We start from the raw sequence: 22,443 nt of genomic DNA on the forward strand, positions 1-22,443 counted from the left end.
TGGAGAGGCTGGGGAAGGCGAGATAGCCATCTTCATCAAGAAGTGAGGGGAAGCTAGGGGGAAAACCTTCGCAGACACTGAAGGAAAAATACCCAAACTCAGAATCCTTGTGGTCAGTCTCTTTCTGAGGCTTCTCATGGGTGGGAGGACAGTCAGGCTGAGGAGGGTCTACAACTGGATCTGAGGCAGACCCAAGGGTGGCGACTTCGGAGTTCCCTTGCTCTGATGGTTCGCCCATGGGAAGGAGATCTAAGCTGTCTAGTGTGATCTGGTCGGCCTCCCCAAAGGGGTCTTCCTCGGAAATGTCTGAAAGCAAGTCCATTTCAGGGACTGGCAACAGGTTTGGGGAAAGAGATGAAGCATAGAGGATGAGTGGTGAAGGTGGACACAGAGAAACAGGCTATTCTCAGGAGCAAACCCGTGATTGAATGAAATTACACAATAAAAACAGTCCAAGGAAAAACAAAGACAAAAGAGAAAGAGGAGAGAAGAAATGAGTTGTTAGTGAAAAAACTTTTACTCTGAAGTAGGGATTGTATTAACAGTACAGTTAGAAAATGAATTAAATGATCCATTTTTAAAGAAGAAAACTTGACCACTTTTATAGCATAAAATTTATAGGTATAGGCTATATTTATAGACTATTATTTTCCCACTGGTTGCAAACAGATCCAATGAAATTCAAATGTCATTATTACTTTTAGACCAGGTTGCTGACAGACATTCTAAAGCACTGAAGATAAGCACATCCAGTTGTTTGCTGAAGATAAGGAGAATTTCCTTTGGAATTTAAAAGAACTTTTCAAAAAATAACAATGTATTAAATTAACTAGGCAAAATGGAGCAGACACTGAAATGCTGAGCTCTTCTGTTTCAGACTAAGTAGTCACTCTCCTGGGTGCCTTTTTGGCATAATTATAAATGATTCTGACAACTTTTCAGCAGTCCAGAAGTTAGATGTGATTTTTGTTATTTTTAACTGAATAATTTTCAACCAAATAAACTTTTAAATACTGATATTCTCAGGATTTTTAACAAAGATATGGAGACGACTTGACGGCACATGACACCCGAAGCCCTTGTCCATGTGGCGTAAGGGCCCATGTGGTCCCTGAGCTCTCTATGCTGAGCATTAGAGGCTGTCATGCAGGAATTCCTCACGTACCAGCAGCTTACCTCATCTGGCAGATTCTTTATAAATTCATATTGCATGTCGTTAAAGTTTTCAGAGTTAAATTTAGAAAACATTATAATCTATAGGATGATTTCTTTTTCGTATTTATTTCCAATGTTGCCTATAAAAAAGTTGCTTTGTGCAGACAGGGAAAAGAGATCTGGAGAAATCAAAGCCTCTTCAAATCAACCTCTACCTGAATTTACTTGCCCAAGGTAAGGTAACATAAAATAACAGTGACAAATCTGAAAACATAAGATAGGTTCCTTCTCTACTGACTGCTATGCATGCACCAAATGAGGCCAAAGGGTAACACCCCATCTTCTCACTCACTAGTCACAAAACAATTACTCTTGCTTAAGAATTTCTACTTCATCAGTGCTAGATTAATGAAAAGCAGTCTTTCTCATAAAGACCATTTATGTTCATTTCAAAAACTTCAAGTTGATGTAATTAAAATAATCAAGACAGGATGTACTTTAAAATTAACTTGTAACAAACAAATTTCAAATCATCATAGCTGTTACAATTTGGGGGTTTAATAGGATGATTATGTCAAAAGAGCTAGTAAATTACTTACTTGCATTAATATAATGTATGTTGAAATATTGTGCTTTGGACAGCCATCAGAAAAAAGTTAGAGACCTGTTCAAACTGGCAAGAGCCTGCACACAAATATCAGTAAGGAACGTACATTGACTAATTTTAAATGAAATTTGAATTCTGAAACAACAAATGCAACAGCCTCTAGTCTAAGTACACATTTAAAATCACATATTCTGCTAATTTACCATACCTTTCCTTCAATGAATTGGACATGTGGGGCTTTAATTGAGCTTCTGACGACCCTTCTGCCATCGCCATCTTGCGCCACAGCAGGGCTGACAACTCCGGGGGCATATGCTGCAACCTCCCCAGCAGGGCCAGGAAAATCCTTCATAAGACTTTGGTCCACAACACCAATCAGAGCTGGTGAAGAATGATTATTTGGATTATTTTAGGACTTTTAAATGGTCCGACTTTATGGGAATCATCCCCTTACACAAGAAATAGGCAGCATGTAATCAACAGGAACAGGAAGTTTGCTCAAGCTCTAAAAATACCAACATATCAAATAAACTCATTTAAAATTTTTTATTTAAAACTAAGACATATTCTGAATTTTAACCCATTAAACCGGACCAAGCTCTCAAATCACAGATTTTTGAAGGATATACTCTGATCATGGAATTGGCCAATAGGAGGAGCTCTACGACCAGCTGAAACAAGAGTCTGGATTACACTGTGAGCAGTATTTTCATTCTCCAGGACCTCTTTGATCTTGCCTGAACTCATTTCTGAATCTTATTTATTGCAACAAATAATTATTCAGTTATCAAAGTGATTTGCTTCGCTAAGTTTTAAGATTTCCCCATCAAGTCACCTTTAATTTGAATTCCATTCAAAATGTGACATGACAGTAAAGGTAGATTGTAGGGAATTAACTTCTATGTTTGTATTTAATAGTTTTCACTTTTCTAATCCCCCTCCTGAATGCCTCAACTTGACCTACAGTAAATCTAACACACAGACACCCTCAGAACCTCAGCAAACCTGGCCGTCCGGTGTTCCTATCAACTCTCCCACAGATGCACAGGAACATATATTGTGTTGAAATGCTAGTTCTATGGCGACCAACCCACGATGGCCTCAGAGCTCAGGAAGGTGAGTGGTACTGCAAAGCATCTGTCCATCTGTAGCTTCTTCGACCAGGAAGCAACAACTGAGGGCACTTCACCTTTATAGGAAGTGAGCAACTGACTGACACTGTGAGGTTCACACTGGTTCCATGCCCCTAAGGGTGCCCAGTGGACACAAAGGACTTTGGGCACGAAGCTCCTGGAGGGCAGGGACTGTGTGTGAGTCACTGTATTGAACTTGGGAGGCATCAAGCACCTCTAGATCTGTATCTTGGGATATTATAAGAAACTCTTGATTCATACCTCTCACATGGCCTGCCCAAAATTTCCTTCTTCCCTAGTCTTACCGCCCTCACACCTGCACCCAGTTACTCAAGCCAGAAAGTAGAAAGTCTCTTCCTTAGCTACTCAACACCAAGCCAGTCCAATAGAGGCCTTGGAGTATTTCTACATGTAGTCAGATCTTCCATCTCTATTTTACCACCAGGTCCCTCTTAGGACTTTTGCAGCCCTTAAGTACTCATGCTTTTGAAAGCCCATACCGAATCATAAAATGAACTTACATCTTACAATAATTATATTTATTCTCCAGGTCTTTTTTTCCCTTTTGAGAGTTTAATAATTTTCCCTTGGAAAGTATATGATTATGAGTAACTCTAACTTATAACTGATTTCTAAGTACCCATTACACATACTCAGAAATCACTGTAAAATGGGAAAATATGGTCTAGGAATGGTTTTAGATGATACTGAAATGTTAATTACATCAAATTTAGAATTACATAATGAAGTTGACAAAATATTGATTTTGCACACTCTTTTAACAACCACTAATTTCAGTTTGCGGGATATGGAAGTAAGGGGAAGGTGTTAGGGCTTTTTTTTTTTTGCATTTTGAAGCAAGTAATATTTTCCAGGTTTAAACACTAGAACCCTGAGGAACTTATAGGCCCCAGGCTCTGAGCTTATGGTGCCAAGTGGCTAACTGATCACAATCACCCAGGGGAAGACCACCATTACGCCCACCTCGACTACTCCTAACTAGTCTGCCTGCTTCCTCTCTCATCCTCTAATCATTGTCAACACTGCACCAAGGGACTTTTACAAAAAGATAACTTGCTTGCACAGTGTGTAAACACACACACACCACACACCCTTCAACAGTTTCTAACAGCACCTCGAATAAAAACCACATTCTTCACCATGGCATCTAAGACCCTGTGAACTGCCCCCAGTCTACTGAGCTCTGACAATACTTGCCTGCTGTCTATTCCTGAAATGTATCAAGACCTTCCTAATCCTACAGCCTCTGGACCTGCTGCCCCTGCTACCTGGAATGCCTTTACCTCCTGCTCTACACCTGGCTGCCTCCTCCTCCTCCTCCTCCTCCAGGCCTCAACCACAGGCTCTTCTTCAGATAGGCCTTCCTTCCCTGTGACCCAATCTAAATAGCATCCCTGTTTATTCCTCCCACTCTCAAATACATCTCTAGTGCGTCTTGGTCGGTAGTTCTCCCAAATGATTGATGTACATCTTTTTTTATTTTCTAGTATTGGAATCTCACTGTTCTAAAACAGCTGTTCTAGATTTATTTTTATTTTGATATCTGGTCTTAGATATCACACTGGCTTTTACATTCTATGTAATCACTAAAAGATTTATTTTCATTCATCAAACTTTAAAGTGAAGAATATTTATATATATCTACTCTAGCATAACTTAAAAACTAAAGGGGAAAAAAATACAACACGTCAACAACAATAAAAAAGATGTATTGATGGGGATTGGTGGGGAAAATAAAGCTCAGTACAAAGTTACAGCCGAGCTTTGCTTTAGGGAGAAAAAAAAGGAGAATACAAGCCCTAACCAAATAGTTCACTGGCTGTCTAGTCATCTATTGGCATGAAAAGCATTCTATTTTTCACAAAAACACAATAATCCTTTTGATGACTTACACATCTGATGAATTACAGTGTCCAAAACACAAAAGGAAAAATAATGGATTACTGTGCCATGTTTGTTGCTTTTACTTGTAAAAATCATTGTTTTCAGATAACAGACCTACTATAACCCTCTGCACTGACTGCGCATACAAGATGGTAGGTTTCCTTGAGCACAATTTATATACCTCTAAACACTGTGCCTCACTGCTCTTTCTAATCTCTACAATTACAATGTAAGAGTTACAAAATCTCATAGTTTAAAACAAAGGTTGAAACAGTGCTCTAGAAAAAGAAATGATTTCTCTCAGGGCATTAAACAATACTGATTCCATTTATTCAGCACTTGTATACATTTTCTGATTCAAGGCTTGCAGAACATTTACGTGAGTGGTACATTCTTCCATTTACTTGAAAAAAACATTCAGTTGATGAGATGAAAGACACACTGACAGCTATCACATATTAATAAATCTCTAAATTTAAATCACTTTATTTGGGAATGTGGACATTTATTTGAACTAGTTTATGGTCTCTTTACATACTTTTGTGTGGTCTCATAAAACTGTATGGACGATTCTCTAAAATCAAGATTTAATAAGTACATTCACCAAAATGTTCACCAATAAATCCTAGCAAGTATCTCTGTGTGTCTGCCTAGATCTGTTTTCCAAGTTTACTCCAGGAAAAAGAGATTGAGGCCAAGGAGTGTCAGTCCTTCATTAATGAAAGGACATTTTTATCTTTTAGCATATCCAATCTGTATTAACTAATTATTTAAAATTAAGTTGCTCAACTTCATATTTCAGAAAGATATCAGCAATAAGTGAGCAACCAAAAAAGGTTTTGGTTGATAAGCAGGAGTAAAACAGAAATTTTTGAATTTAATGTTACTATTTGGCAATGTTTTGAGATTATTCAACCAAAAAATGTTGGAAAACTACTTCATCCACACCAATTTAAGTAGAAAGAAAAGTAAAGTCCTTCATAAAGCATTCTAATATAAAATTAACCTTAGCTCTTTTATAGAAAATCTGCTATTAACTCAAAATTAGAGGAGTAAGATACATATATGAGGGGAAGCAACATCAATTTATTTCTATTTGTAATTTATATAAAAACTACAAATATGTAAATAGTTAGAACTCCAACAGAAAAAGTACACAAAGTATTAAAAAAATCTTCCCTTGGATGAAAGAACAAATGATTGTATTTCCTTTCTTTTTGTTAGAATGCTGTATTTAAACTTATCCTTTGACGCTGTCAATGGTTTCTTACATTTTGGAAAGTTTGGTACACTTCAGTAAGAAGTTTTTAAACTCGTGAGTATTTGAATATTTTAAGTTCCTTTTTAGGTTCATGTTACCACACCAAAAAAAAACCCGGAATTATATTTCTGCCATTAATTAACAAGTTCAAAAAATTAAGCCACACAAAATAATCACAATTAAGTCAAACCTAAAAAAGTGTTTGTTTCTCATCAGTGAGAATTCTTAATATTTGTGTGCATGGACAGTACAAAGAAAGTGTAGACTCAGAATTTTTTGACAACTTCAAAACAATGCAAAATTATTTTCTCATTTGTATAACAAGTAGCCTTTTATTTACTCAGAAAAAATAACTATCTCTGTAGGGTATTTCTGGAGGCTTCAGAGGTAGATCAACATTTTCTGATCCCACTGGATTAGAGAAAGATTAACAGAATTTAAAACTTTCATCAATGTGTTTACCTCCATCTAGGCTCCTGGAGACCCGTTTGCTGGAGGTGCGCTCAAACTGTGGTGCTGGCCTATCAATGAGGCTGCTTGCCTGGCGGGTCTGGGCTTGGGTGCGACCACTGTAGCGGAACTTGGAACCCAAGGTCAGGAACTTGGCCTTTGGTGGCTGCTCTGGAGACACAAGCCTATAGTGGGGGAATAAGGAAACAAAATTAGACTTTATGGACTTTTTAACTTTAAAATTATATATTTTTAAAATCTCATTTTTTAAGTATGATTATTCAATTTGAAAAAAAAAGATGCCTAAACTCTCTAATAAAAAGGAACCTTATTTATAAACCCTTCTACATATCACTTTATGATCATGGTGACTAAAATCTACATTCATGCATTCATGAATGGTATGTTTTCCCTCAACTTGAGCAAAAAAAAGCAGCTGTTCTCCATGTGTATCAAAGGTTATTTATTTCTATTAACTTAAATAATTTATATAAACATGTATGTCTGAATTCTTGCTTCTGGCTACAAGTGCCAAGTAGCAATCCATTACCATTAGTAATTCTTAATATTTATGTCTATTTCTCCTAGGAAAGAACATCTAACTCGGGAATCTGTTCCACCAAGTGATGCTTTCCCATGAGGAACACAACACAGCACACAGTGGATCTGCATGGGTGGCTAACATTCTTGCCAGCACAATTCTATTGCTTAAACCCTGGGCTCATAATGAATGAAGTCAAACACTTTCAGACTTATGCAAAAGCACGTTTTTAGTAAATGAACCAATCTTGTCTGGAATACAACTGAAACTGTCTCACTTTCGTTGTCTGATCAGGAGCTGGCAAAACATCTAAGCAAAAAGATAATCTCAGAGCACTTGTGGATTTTATTAAGTAAGAGTTCAGCCAATTAAATTGCAACATCTTTGAATAGTGACAGATGGTAACTACACTTATGGTGAGCATGACAAAAATCTCAAAAGGCTCTGTAAAAAAGCAACAATCCACAGGAATAAAAAGAGTTACAGGCAAGTTCATCACTGCAGTAATTGGCTAAGAAATGTTTGCTCTCCTAGAACAACATGTTAGTTAAATATCACATTTATTTTTATCATCTATTCATGAAGTTTGCTCTTTAGGTCATGGGAAATCAACCAGAGGGAAAAAAAGACATCTCTAAAGAATACCTCAAAGGAGAAACAGGCACTGATGACCCAAAAGGAGACACCTACCCCCACAACCCCAATTTTTTTAAAGACAAATGTTGGTGAGGATATGGAGAAAATGGGACCCTTTGCACACTGTTGGTGGGAATGCAAAATGGTGCAGAAATTATGGAAAACAGTATGGAGGTTCCTCACAAAATTAAAAATAGAACTACTACATGATCCAACAATTTTACTCTCAGGTGTTTTTCTGAAAGAATTGAAATCAGTATCTCAAAGACGTATTAGCACTCCATTGTTCATTACAGCACACAATAGCTGAGCTATGGAAACCTACACATCCACTGACAGATAAATGGATAAAGACAGTGGAATACTATTCAGCCTTTAAAAAAACAGAAATGAAATCCTGCCATATGCAACAACATGGATGGGCCTTGAGGACATTATACTAAGTGACACAGACACAGAATGATAAGAACTGCATAACCACTCTTCTATGAAGTATCTGAAACAGCCAAATTCAGAGAATCAAAGATTGGGCTAGAGGGAAGGGGAAATGGACAGTTATTAATCACCAGAAAAAAGTTTCCATTAAATCAGGTGAATAAGCTATAGAGATCTGCACAATACTGTACCCACTGTCAATAATAATACATAGTACACTTAAGATTTAAGAGGATGGATCTCATGGTTAAGTGATCTTACCACAATAAAATAAAATTATTTTTTTAAAAAAGGCTGGAGGTGAAGAAGAGACTGAGATTTGGGGGTTAGGGGAGTTGGCACACTTCCATAGGCTCACCTCAGTTTACTATCTCTCTCAACCAAAGGCCATGTCTTCCTGGAAAAAGCAGATCCATAGGAGGATTTACTGGAATCTCACATTGCCAGTTCCAGTAACCTCTCCCTCCTTGTGGCTGTGTTAATGCCCCTATGGGCCGAGGGATGCTATCAAATTCTGTTTTTTAAACCCTTCTCAGATTAAAATTTTAGACTAGAAACTGGATCCCTGCTTTTGTAAATTATGAAAAATTTTAAAGGATATCTAAACAGATATGTTTTCAAAGATTAATTTTCCTCTTTGACAAAATTAATTGAATTCATAAAGTAAGATGATCAAGAAACGCCTCATGCGTCAGAAAAACAATTTTAAAGACAATTAAGAAAACCTCCATTAGTGCTTTTGTAACTTCACATGGATCTGTGTTAGGGCCTATATACAGGAGGTACTCAATAAATACAGACTGGATCACTAGAAAGGATCCCATTTCACCTTTTACTAGAGGGCACCTGAATTTAAGTAGCTGGAAAAATCTAAACACATTATCTACATAGTTATTTTTCATAGCTCTCTTTCTTAGGATTATACAGTCACAGCATTTAAGAATAGCTTTTGAGCTCTCTCGTGCCATATTTTAGATGAGAGGAATCTGGGATCTAAGCTCTGTAACTTCTGACAAAGCTACTACTGAATATTTCAGTCTTCAAAAACATAAAACAATCACACCACTACAAATAGCCCTAATTTTAACATGAAGTTGTTGGTTTTACTTTTTCTCATTATAAAACCAGGCTCTCATTTATATAGGCAGGGATATGTAAGCAGTTAAGTATCGAAGTCTAGGCGAGAAAAATTGTATACAATCATCAGATCCTACATCAGATCCTATCTTCATAAAAATAACATTAAAACCACTATAAAATATCACTTCACTTTTTGGGAATTTAAAAGCCACAGTACGGAACTAATCAATAGTTTTAAATTCAACAGTCCTGAGCAAGATGACCTAATGACAGGTCAAAAAGGAATTCAGCTTTTATATATTTTACTGCTTAAGAAGCATATTAACATTTTAATTTTATAAAAATCCTAACATTATAAATTAAGTATGTTTTAGATGGGTCTAAGAAAAACCTGCATATCAATCACTAAGGTCAGTCAGACACTTGAGGATAAAATTCTCTGAGGCAGCTCATGACACTGATTCATTTGGGATCACTGTGGATCTAAGACACCAAGTTTCAAGTGGCAGTTCAATGTCAAGCTAAAAGAACCTCATGCTAATCTTAATTTACACACCACCACCAACAAAAAAAGCATTCAGAAAATGCGAGGAAGCACATTCGCTGCAAATACAATTGAGAAGTAGAGCCCAATGAGCTTCACTGCCTGGCCTTGAATTCCACCTCCACCCATTACTGTCTGTAGGACCATGAGCATGTTTATTACCTTCTCTGTCCCTCAGAAGTGAAGGATTACAATAAATCTTGTGGGGAAGATGCTGTTAAGATTAAAAGCATTAATCCATGTACAGCACTTAGAATGATGATAGGCTCTATTAAACATTCAAAAGGATAGCAGCTTTGTTATGATGTTCTTGTTAAATGTTGGTCTAGCTGAGTGGCTTTCAATAGAAAGATCTAGGAGCTTTTTTAGCAGCTTCAATCTCAAAACCATTTTGACTTTCTAAAGAAATCATTTGAATTTTTTAAACTAAAACAGAACAAAATCCAGATTTGATTCAAAGCACTCTGAAGACAAATTACGATTTGCCCTGTTACATATATTGTTTTAACACTTATAAGAAAAGTTACACAAAGCTTAAAGATACAAAAACGCTTTTGTTAACCATTAACTCAAAAGCTTATGGAGCAAATTGGTCTACTTTTAAAATGGAGTCTGTGATATGTCAGCAAAAATAATGGGGGGATCTGTGACTTTGCAGGGCTAACATCTCAGAGATGCCTACTAGAAAAACACTAGAGGGAGGTTAAGGCAGAGGTGGAGAGTGTGGGCTTTGGAATCAGGCAGCTGGGGCCCCACCTCTGCTCAGGGGCCTGACCATTGTGCGCCTCCGTGGGCAACCAGCTCTGAGCTACAGCTGCCTCGGCAGGGGGAAGGAATGAAAGAGATGGTGTGATGTAAAGCAACTGGTTCTGTCTAACAACAATATATGCCCAATGAATGTGAGCACTTGTCATTTCTAAAATAATTACTGCTTTATCATTATTTGACAGAGAAGTCTACTGTCTGCCTGCCTGGACCTATGTTATTTAACTCATAAATGTTATCTACAAGCTTTATTTGAGGCAGCCTCATGTTTTCTTGAGGAGAAATTTCTCATTACCAAGAAAAATGATAAACTTTTCTAAGATTTATGTGTCAGTGTAACTATGTCTGATGGATTCAAGTATATGAGTCACCTTCTTCTCTAAAATAAGTATATTAGAGCAGTCCTTAAAATAGGTATTTGTTAATTTAACTCGAAGGACTCACTTGTACCAGCTAACAATTCACCTTAAAAATAGCACACCGTGGTACCAAACTAAGAATAATGATGATAACTGTGATGGTGATGATAAACAGTATTATATACCAGAAACGGGTCTAAATTTGTTTCACGTGTGTTGCTTCATTTACTCTTCAAAGCAACCTTATAAGGTAGATACTATTATTGTTACCACCACATGGATAGCGAAAGTGAAACTCTGGAAGACTGAGCAACTTGACCACAGTCACAAACCCAGTATGTGGTGGAACAGGAGCCCAGAGCAAAAGCCTTAAAGACAAGGACCTGAATACACAGCCAAACGTCCTGCTGTAATACAGAACTGAGGAAATGCAGAAATCATCAGCAAGCACTCGGCTAACTAGAGTAACCTGGGAAATATGCCCTTGAAGAAAAGTATGAAAGGAGACAGACAGCTAGAAGGTCTAAGAATCTTCTGTATGTTTTGCTGGGGTTTTGGTTTTTTGGTTTTTAAGGGAGCAAGATGAAAATGTTAACTGGCCCAAGAAGCCCAGGGACCCACTGCAGAGTACACAACTTACAAGGCTTGATCCTGTGTGAGGTATGAAATGAGAGATCAAGGCAGAGGAACAACTATTTTTCCCCTGAGATAGGAGAGGAGGAAAAGATGGAAAGAGCAGGCAGTGCCACTTAATTATAGGCAAAGGGAGAAAATGAGAAGGTGCAGGAAACCAACCCTGCTCATGATTACAGCCTTTACTGTCAGTGTACCTCACAGCACAGGGCATCTGAGCAGAGCAGCGCTGCCTAGAGGCTCAAGAAGACCATGACATTTGTAATGGAAAAGACAGTAAAAAGGTAGATTGCCTGGTAGCACTGAGGATCCAGCTGCTGTGGAAGAGCTACGTGTAATAGCATGCACCCGTGGAGGCATAAGGAATGAGCACATGTGTCAGGACAGCTGTGCTACGTCAGATAGCACTTGACAGCATGGGTACAGGAGTGGTGAGGCAGGGACACAGGACTGATGCAGGACCAACTAGCAGGCTGATGTGCAAAAAGCCCAGGGCTTGAGGGTGTCAGAACACGCCTGACACAGCAGCAAAGGAACAGATCACAGGGTTCAGGCTGGTTTGGGAAAGAAGTTAAGCAGATGGAGCTGAGAAGTTCAACTAAATGAAACCTAAGATGAGTGACAGTGGGAAGAATGGAAGCAAAGCTGGGATGTGGGTGGGGGCGGTGGAAGAAAAGGCGCTTTGGCCAGAAACTGGGCTTTTGGACCATGCAGAGGCCAAACCAATGAGTGATGAAAGACAAGGCCAGAGCAACAGAAGGATGTGGGAGTGGACTGAAGACAGGGGAGGGAGAGCAAAGGACCAGAGAAGAGGCTGTCACCACATCCCTCACACCACCTTTACACCTCTAACTAGGCAGACGGAACCCAGAACAGTTCGATTAATTGTAAGCTGCTTTCTTAAAATTACCTGTAGAAAGTATGATGTTCCACACACACCTTCCAGAGCCGTTTGGCTGCCCGATGGTTTGGCAGTTTGAATCCAATGGTGCTCTCGAACTGTTCCAGCTAGAATAAATCCAAAAAACAGCGTATTTCCTTAAGAGTTGATTAGAAGCTACTGAAAAATACAGACTCAGATATTTCTGTAAGAGGTGGCTGTTGTTCTTCAAAAAGGTAAATATTAGTGTATCTAATATAATTTTACAAAATTAATTTTTCATTGGCTGCAATACCACTTTCTGTGAAAAGTATCTACTTGACATAATCATCTATCATTCAGTGTCCACTAACACTCATTTCTCTACCTTTCTATCAACCTCTAGCGCTTAGTCGATCCAATATCAATTCATGAGCCCCACTATGCAGCACATACTACTCTTTCTCTTTTCTGTAAAAGGTGTGGCTCTTGCTTGTTTTTTAACAACAGAACATATATGCAGGTTTATCATGAGGAACTTTGACCTTTTCTACCTCAGAAGAATAAATAATGGTTCATTTTTCCTAAAATTCAGCAAGCTTGTGGCAATGAAGGGGTACACCAACAAAAGCTGAGCAGAGAGGCCCAGGGCTATGTGACACGGCTTACCTCTGCTGGCCTGACTTTAATGTAGAAGTTACTGCGCTTATAGGAAATTTTCAAGATTTTTGGCCAAGCAAAACGATTGATTCTCAGTCTGTCTTTGTAAATAAGGAGACCGTTAGCACACACGCCCAGCTTGATGTCCACGCCTTCTGAGTCCTGCCAAGCATAAGCCATTGGACCATGGTTAGAGCTGTGAAAGTTACACGGATCAGGATGCTAACAGCACCTTTAACACCAGGACTAGTAATGCTAATTTAGAGGGTTCGTATTTAAATTTCAGTGACAGTACTCAAGTTAATAGAAACAGTAGGATGCATGACACATCTTAAATCTATTCATCTTCAGGAATCAAATTCGATTTGCCAAAGAGGTATGGTAACATTACTGCAGGACGTGATATACTTTAAAAGGCGTAATTCTTATGAATTCTCGAGCTCAGTGGCAAGGGGTAATGGGGAAGAAAGGAAACAGGACTCAATTTGGATATTCTGAAGATATAAGAGAGAAAACACATTTTCCTAGAGGTGACCCACCCTAGGGGACAGTGTGTTGGTCTATGCCAAGGTGCATGCAGCCAATGCACTTTAGGCAAATTTATCCCCGATGGATCATGCTGGCAGATAGCTGTTAAAATTATGCCTACATTCTGCAAAACGCCAAACTGTCACAGAAAATTTCTCTTCTAGGCTGACAGTGCTGAACTTTGAATTCTTTCAAGCAGTTTTTCAATAATTCAGAGTGTTGACATCTAGTTCTCATGACAGCCTTCCTTTGAAGAGCATATTTCAAGACTGCAGACTATTCTTGAGCTTATTAATATCGTTTTCTTTCTCCAGCATTTTAATTTGAAATAGATGACAATCTAGAGTAACCATACGCCTAAAAGACTTCTAAAAAATCAAATTTATAGATGAAAGTGAAAAATTGTGTCTCCACATTTCAAGTAATATTGAGGATGCAATATGTAAAAATACTCAAAAATTACAAATCATTGCTTATCTTTAAGGGAGGAACAGGATTTCATTCAAGATATGCAAAACTGAAAAAATATTATTCAGAGATATTATCTTCAGAAATCATTAGCAACATGGAACAAATTCTCACAAAACATGCTGAAACAAATACCACATTTATCTGGTCTCAATTCAATAAAAATGTAACATTTCAACTGTCTTGCTACTGAAAACAATCTAACACAATTCACATTAGTTTTTTTCAAAACAGAGGCACAGTACAAGGTAACTGAAGGCCACTGCTTTCTCTGCTGTGATATTTGAATAATTCATACATACAAATAAAATTAGACCATTTTAGCAGGTTAAAAATCTTATCTTTAAGATTTTTAAGGGTATTTTATTCATCATATCACGGCAGCCACAATTCTCTCTAGGAACAGAGAGATGAATCAGGCACAGGTGCTGAAGCAACTTGGCACCAGATACAAACGGCATTTGTCAAAAACATCACTGGCCATGGCCAGAGAAAGCAGGCCCGAAGACTGCCCCAGACAGCATGTTCTCACCGTAAGTAAGGAGGCAACCCTTGTTTGAAACACTGAACAAAGCCATCTCTCTAGTCTGAAGCAATCTTTAGACGAGACACTGAAGCTATTTTATCAGACAAACAATATCTGTTTCAATACTAGATTCAAGTAACTAGGCTGATTTTCGGGTGTTCCACATACTGCTTTAGAGCTTTAGAAGTATCAGTATTTGTGTGAATAGAAATTACAAATAAAGGGTAACGAGCAAAAGGGGAAGAAAGCATGCCTTAGTCATCCTTATTTGACATCTGCCATTCAGCAACAAAGTTAGAAAAATAGGCTAATAAAAAGGAGCCCCTTCTATGCCTTGCTCACTGCCTCATATAGCATCGACAGGATCCCACGTCCACAGACTTCCGAATGGGTTCAGCCCATGGGAAGTTCTTGCTGAAGATCGGAGAGAGGAGGTAGAGAAGGCGCAAGACAGGTCGGCATTGTGTCCCTCTGACAAGTGAGGCTCCCCTCAGGGCAGCCCTCTCCACTGGACCTCCTTCCCAGTTCGGTTTGGCAACCACTCTGTCCTCACCTCTTCAGACCTACAGCGGGTGGAGAGGGCTGCTGCAAGAGGCTCAGGTATCATACTACTCTTGTGGCTTCCCTGTACCTTTGTCAAGAGTCCTTTCCCTCAACACTCTAAAACTTGTCCTAACACGAGCGTGCCATTAAGAATTCTTTCAATAATAAAAAATAAATCTAAAAAAATTTTTAATATGATCTCAAGACAATGAGAAATGCATAAGGGCACAAACTTTAAACTACATGGGAAGTTCTTTCAAACTGCTAAAGAAATTCTTTTCAATAGGCTGTATCTTGCTTATCTATCAGATGATAAACAGAATGAACAAAGGAATTCTATTTCAAAATGTTGTAAGCGATCTACTCCTAACTATACAGCAAGAACTGAAATCCTACACCTAAGAGAACCCATAACTTTTTTACTTTTCTAAGATACAGCTTTAAAAACAGAATTCGAAAACTCTGCAGTCCTGCTATCTAAGACTGGTTTATGACCAATGACCAATAAAGTAGTAGATGGAAAATTTACATGTGAAAGAGTAACAGAGTTTAGAGGTGGACAGACCGAAGGTCTTTTTGGTCCCAAACCTTTTCTCTCCTCCCTCCCTTACTTCTGTCTTTTAGCTGACCCAGCCTATTTCCAACACACAAAGAAAGGAGCTGAAAAACACTCAAATGTTTGGGAAATTTGTTTCCCCTCCTAGTAGAGTTTATCAGGAGATAGGCAGATGGGAATGCTTAACAATATTTGGCTTCAGGCAAGTCATGCTTTACACTCTGTTTTATGTAGTTGTAAAATATAACATTCAAATTTTAAATGAGATGGTGTACGTGAAAACACTTTTAATATTTAAAGGCATACAGCACCTAGCAGTTAAAAACGAAATAATGCTGCCAGAGACTATTTACTGACCTGGGAAAATGTTTATAAGAGCAAGCAAAATCAAACAACAAAAATCCCCCACACTCATGAAGTGACATTTGTAGTATGATCCCAATTCAAAATGCATGAGTGCAACTGCTCAGAGATTTTCTTAGAAGAAAATGTATAAAAATATTAACAGTGCTTATTTTTGCATAAAGAGATTTCAGTAATTTTTATTTTCTTCTGTTTGCTTCTATTTTCTAGGATATACATGTATTATTTTTGTAATAAGGAAAAATATTAAAAACATTTTAGAATAAAGGAAGGCACCAAGGAAAGAAGAGTACTCTGTAAAATGTACTACTATTACACAAAAGCAAGAATTAATCATCTGAGGCCTAGAGAGGGAAGATATCTTTGGGTAGGAAGCTTTCCAAAAGATTTCTCAAACCATGTCATCTCATCTTCCTATGCTAGGTCTAGGGATTGGCAGGGTCTTTTAACAACAGGCAACCATACATTTCTTCAGGATGTTGGTTCTGAACATGTTTTTTGAAACCATATCCAACCTTCACCTTATCCTACTACCTTGACTCCCCCTACTATGTGACCATCTAAACTATGAGCAGGAAGCAGGTGATGTTTGTTACTGGCATCCACCCCACCCAGCATCCCCCTCCTATTTCCCACCTCTCAAATGAGACTGGAGGTGCAGCATCACGAGCCGAGGCCAGTCTACTTGCTAAGAACAACAAAACAGAACTACAGGGAAAAGCCCAACTCATGGGCTCCTTCACAACCCAGAAGTTTTTTCAAAGGTGGTCACATCCAGCTGCCTTTGCCCTTGAGTGATGCTAAGATCTGCACTCCTCTCCCAAGACAGAGGCAGGAGAGAGGCATACCTGGCATAATGAAAGCAGGGACACAGGATAAACCAGGTGAGGAGTCAAGAAGGCTGACAAGGTGAGTCTTCTGTCATATACGTATGAAAGTATATTAATTTAAACGACAAGAAACAGAAGAAAGAGGGGGAGAATATGTGGTCCCTCCCCTATCATACACCTCACAATCAGTCACCACAGAAATGTTATAAAGACTCTCAGATGAGGGAGGGTAGCCTTTTCTTAAGAGGGTTCTGGGCTATTCTGAAATTGGAGTCTTTTCAAAACTGGAATCAACACACTGGAAAGATGCCACTTCCCCATTATGTTTACAGTACCTTGGCATGATGCAGGTCGACACCATACATGGAAAGCCTCTTTGCATTTTCTAAGAACTGAGAATCAGCTTGTGCTGGAGACAAGCCCCTAAGAATCAAAGGAAACAATATTATCTTATTGGTGGATACCCAGCAAATGCGGTCAAAATGGGGAAAGGGGTATATGAGCTTGAAGAGTTTGGGGTAGAGAGAATAACCCAGCTAAATTTGCGGACAAGTAGGAAATAGGTAAGAAGGCTCAACTCTCAATTTTCCTCTAGCATTTTCCTCTTAAGATCCTCTAATCTAAACCTACTCATTACAAGGGGGTACACCTCTACTCCTACCCTTTTTATCTTAGAAAGTTGCTTCCAATGTTTTTCCACTGGAGAAAAAAGCCCCAGACAACAATAATGGGTATAACATGAATTAACAGAAAATTAAAAAGTGGTTTCATCTTCCTGAAATAGACAAATTCTTACTCCTTAATTTTATTTCACTAGGAATGACCATAAGGAAGATCAGGAGTATCTGTGTCTGATTTTACACCTATGGCTGGTAACACACATATATTCTCTCCATACTAACATTATTTCCATTCCTATTTATATTCCCAACCAACAAAGTTTAAGCTTCCAGAGCACAATACCATGTCCCATTCATCTTTATATTCCCCATGGCATTTTCAGCACCTGATATTTCAAGTTCAAATTATACAAATTGTCTGGTGAGTAGAATACAATTAATAGGAAATATTTAGGGTGAAATACTGTATTTTTTTTTAAAGAGAAGTCAAAGAATGTGGTCTGTTTATAAACTTCTAACCTTCTGAGGATAGAGAAGCCACCTGCACTATTTAATTACTACTCCTATGTCCATCACCATCCACATTTCTGATTGAAACCCTGAAGTCTTGCTATCTCCCTGGCTTTCTTATCAAATATGATAGTGAAAACAATTAAAAGGCAAAAGAAATATACAGTAAATGCCAAACAAGTGTGTGGGTTTATTTGTTTCAAGAGTGTGTGTCTTAAGGGATAGGACTGGGGGTAGGAAGAAGTCATAGGGAAAAGTGAACTTTTTCACTAAGTGAAAGCATTTAGCATCGTGAGCATAGCTGTTACAGTCATAAAGACCAAGAAAGGCTATCTCAGAGCTTATAGGTTGTCCTGACTAGATGAAGTTCCAAAAGGAAAAACTGAATCATTCCATAAACTATGCTCAAATGTCCAGCAAGAGAAGCTATTTCAATCTGCCATGGCCATTCTCTCTCCATTAAGCAAGTCAACAGACCTGTGGGTTTTATGCAGCTCTGCCACCTTCTCTTCCAGCTCCTTCGTCTGAGCGGGGGCAAACTGGAAGTCACTGAGGTCGTTACTGTCATGCTCTTCCGGATCATAGTCCCCAAGTTCAGCCTGCAGTGTGTAAGATCCAAGCAGGACATGAGTCACAAAAGAGCAGGGCAGGCGGCCAGAGGCAATGTCCTGCCGGAGCTGAAGGCACAAGAAGTATCTGCGAGGAGCCAGAGGGAGAAAAGGGTTGCGAAAGAACAATTAGTTAGGATTGTAGCCCTCATACTTCCAATATTTCTTTGAAAACAAATAAACAACATAGGCAACCTTCATATATATATATATAGCAAAAAAAGTCTAATAAAAAGCCCACCTTGCTCCTTAGACTCCTCACCTTCTGGGGCTTATGTACAGAAACTGAGTTTGTATGACTAAGTAATAGAATACAAACTCTGAACTGCAATTCCAGTAATAGTTACTATTACAATAAAGTTTTGTGACTGAAGGTAACTATTCCAATCAAGTTAGACTATCTCCTTGAATTTAAATCTGTAATCACAATTTGCATGCCCCTCAGAAGTTGTAAAGGTTAATGAATTTTTTAAATATCTCCATTTCTTAGGTATTTGCAAGAAAAGCTAAGGTCACCCACCTTTATCCTCACTACCCTTTTTATACTAATTTATTTTCTTGAGATGCCTTGAACAACAATTGTAAATCACACTCTACTTTGAAGCCCTAACTTGCCCATTTACCCCATCTAAAGAGGCAGCTAGTTCAGTTTATAGAAGGAAAAGCTTGGGCTTCAGGGCTAGGCAAAGCTGACTCTATGTGCCCTTGAGCAACCTAACTTACTTGCCTAAGGTTAATTCCCCTAAACAGGAACTCTCAGTCCTGAAGATCTTTTAGAGACTGCCGTTCCCATGGGCAGCTGGCCACCTTCTTTCTGCAGGTGCTTCTGCCAAGCACACGGGGGTCACGGCCCCATCCTCCTCTTGTCCTCTACCACCAGCCCCTAGGCACCCCCCTGCCCTAGTCCCAGTGGGTGTGCTGCCGCTGGTCCAGGCCTTGCTGCTACTGGTCAGAGAACCCATGCCAGCCCCACACAGTTCAGTTATACCTGTATTACCACCAAGTCTATGGTCAGGCTGGGCAGGGACTCTGTTTACCATCATAGGCCCACAGTTAGCCAAGTACCTGCCACAAGGCAAGTGCTCAATCATTTTCGGATAAAATAAAAGTCATCTCACTATCGCTACAGTACAAGTGTTTCTAATAAATTGTGTGAGCTCTCTAAGGAGAATTTTATGTTTCCATGATCCCCAGAGCACCATGAGTAAAACTGCACTTATTTCAAATTTTAAACTATGATTTCACATTATCTTCAAATTTTCTAAGTCTAATCAAGAAGAGTGCTAGTTCTCCACATTTTATGGCACTTTTAAGACCCATACACAGAGATTCCATCTATTACCAAAATCTTATTGCTCATTTTTATACCTTCTCTACTTTCCACATCAGTCCTTTCCTCTATTTTCAAGACTAAGTCCCCAAAACTTCAAACAAAAATTGCCACAGCTTCCTGAATTTCCCAACTCTGTCTTCTTCACACAGGACACAGCCTTCTTCAAACATGATTCTGATAGTATTCTTGCCCTACCTTCCAAATGCTCACTCAAGTCCAGGTTTCAGTCATGATATTTAGTCTACCAGGCTACCAGAACAGGCAGGCAGGGGGCTGGTCTCAGGCTGCACTGCTGAGGCTTTTAGTCACTCACTGGACTCTCATTCTTCCACTACCCACAGGGAGAGTGTTCAAGCCCCATTTAAACGGAAAGCCAAAGCACTCACCAATACTCAAGGTGCAATTACCAAAGGATTATCATGCCCCAAACAAACAATTTCAAGGAGGAATTCATGTGCAGAGAGGGTAGAGGGTCACAAAGCCCCAGTTACGTGCACTGTGCAAAAGGCACCCATGCGGTCAGGCTCTGTGTCCTACACATGCCTACCTGTCACGTTTTATGCTCTAAAGCAGCTCTCTGTGTATTTACAAAAGCTACTATTTATTATTTACTAGTTGAAGCTAATTCAATCACAACTTAATTAGTATCAGTGAACTCCTATTCAGCAACAAGTAGTAAAAGAAAAAAATGGCCTGTTCTTTATCCAATATTGAAAAGAAATCTCCATCATTTCTGTTTCGTGTGCTCTTTAAGTACCTATGCAACTTGAAGTCCAACAACAAAACTGGCCTAGCAGAAAGATTCAAGGGCACAGGAACTATGGGCATCAAAAGCAGAGTCTTTCCATCCGTGGATGTCTTGCTGCCCTTGTCTAGCCTGGATTAATACTTAGTCCATAGGCACACACCTGATCATCTGATCATCTACATTTGCCTTCTTACAGCACTAAACTATGTTTTCTACCTTTATCTTGCATCTACCTACCACTTCAGCATTTTATTAAAAATAAAAATAATAATAATAATAGGAGAAATGTGGGATCAACATATAAATCAAGTACAAAAATCAAATGAATATTCATATTTGACCTGATGGTTTATAGGTCATATTGCATGATCAAAACCGAAAGTTTCTGTGATGAATGCCCTTGTAATGTTCACCATGTAAGAATTTATTCACTCTGTAAGAATTCGTTCACCATGTAAGAACTTGTTCGTTATGCTTCAGAAGATTGGAGACTGACGAGAATTAGGCTTGAGATGGATTAATGATTGTACATTGAGCATTGACCCCCCTATACTGAATTTTATTGTTGTTAACAACCATTTGATCAATAAATATGAGAGATGCCCTCTCAAAAAAAAAAAAAAAAAAAAAAAAAAAAGCAGAGTCTTTCGCTAAGATTCTCTAGGTTTTAAAAAGTATACATACTGAACACAATTTTATGTGGCCATGTAATCTATGGACCCATTCTTACCAAAGCTAAGAAGTTCTCTCCCTGGTACCCAGCTGAACAGAGCCAAGATATATAGGTACTCGTGGCTTCAAATGTTCCTAGGTTACTGTCAAAGACTCAGACACTCCCAGAATCAGTAAATGCCCTCTTGCTCCTAAACTGAGTCTTTCATTTGCAACTTCGGCATGTATTCACATAGTCCAGGCAACCTCAAAGGAGGTGGAAATGAAATAGCTATTGACTGTTACATAAGAAAGCCTACCTTATTGGCTTTTCCTCCTTGAGGGAGAAGGGTAGTAGAATAACAGTTCAGTTTTTAACTATTTCACTTTTCTACCATTACATCACCTTTGTAGTATGAGACTAGTACACAGGCACATATGGGCTATGCAGTAAGTACCATCTTAGTATTAAAATCTGAAATATTACATACCAAAAACTCTTTAAATTATAAGAATCAAAGTTTCCAGCAACATAATGTTTTAAAATATTCCATTACTTAACTATAAAAAAGAAAAGAATAAAATTTTTGAAACTGGCAACATTTCTAACTATGTTGACATTCACCCATTTCCAAGGGAACTTCTACAACTTAACTTACAAAAAAATGCTTTGGTTTTAATCTTGAAATTACTACCATTCTCCCAGGGCAGAGAAATAAATGACAAGAATAAGTAAAGATTCATTTCTCAAAGTAAATATAAAGTACCTGGTGATATCTTCAGTTAATTGAGAAGGATCAGGAGGGTAAAACTTCACATTAAAGGTGAACAGCCAGGGAAGATCTGTAATTATTAAACATCATGGGTATTTATCCAACCAACAGAATTACCATTTATTTTGATAAAACTTAAGGGTCAATGTTCAAACAGTATAGACTAGTCCCACTATAAATCAGAGCTTCACTTTTCATTTAAAGAAAACTAATATTTACAAAATGAAACAAAAGGAAACAAAAGGAAAAACAAACATCAATTAAAGAAAAAGATTCACTCGTAAATATTTACTAACTTTAATAAATGTTTTGTATAGTGATCTGTGCGATAATTTTAATATAATATAACCTCCATGCAATAGC

The 22,443-nt window shown here is 38.3% G+C and overlaps 1 protein-coding gene across 17 annotated transcripts in view; it reads right to left on the reverse strand.

Annotated features, from left to right (window-relative positions):
* EPB41L2 (erythrocyte membrane protein band 4.1 like 2) overlaps positions 1-22,443 on the reverse strand; it is a 205,661-nt gene that overhangs the window by 40,183 nt on the left and 143,035 nt on the right. For all 17 annotated transcript variants that reach the window (XM_073219613.1, XM_073219614.1, XM_073219617.1 and 14 more), the window contains 7 exons: positions 22,075-22,150; positions 18,445-18,663; positions 17,173-17,260; positions 13,033-13,185; positions 12,415-12,512; positions 6,524-6,696; positions 1,971-2,143 (listed from right to left, as the gene is read on the reverse strand). In XM_073219613.1, coding sequence (XP_073075714.1) covers positions 1,971-2,143; positions 6,524-6,696; positions 12,415-12,512; positions 13,033-13,185; positions 17,173-17,260; positions 18,445-18,663; positions 22,075-22,150 — 980 coding nt within the window. The remainder of the gene's footprint in view (positions 1-1,970; positions 2,144-6,523; positions 6,697-12,414; positions 12,513-13,032; positions 13,186-17,172; positions 17,261-18,444; positions 18,664-22,074; positions 22,151-22,443) is intronic.

Source organism: Manis javanica, chromosome 13 (assembly GCF_040802235.1).
Source record: "Manis javanica isolate MJ-LG chromosome 13, MJ_LKY, whole genome shotgun sequence".
Lineage (NCBI taxonomy): Eukaryota > Metazoa > Chordata > Mammalia > Pholidota > Manidae > Manis > Manis javanica.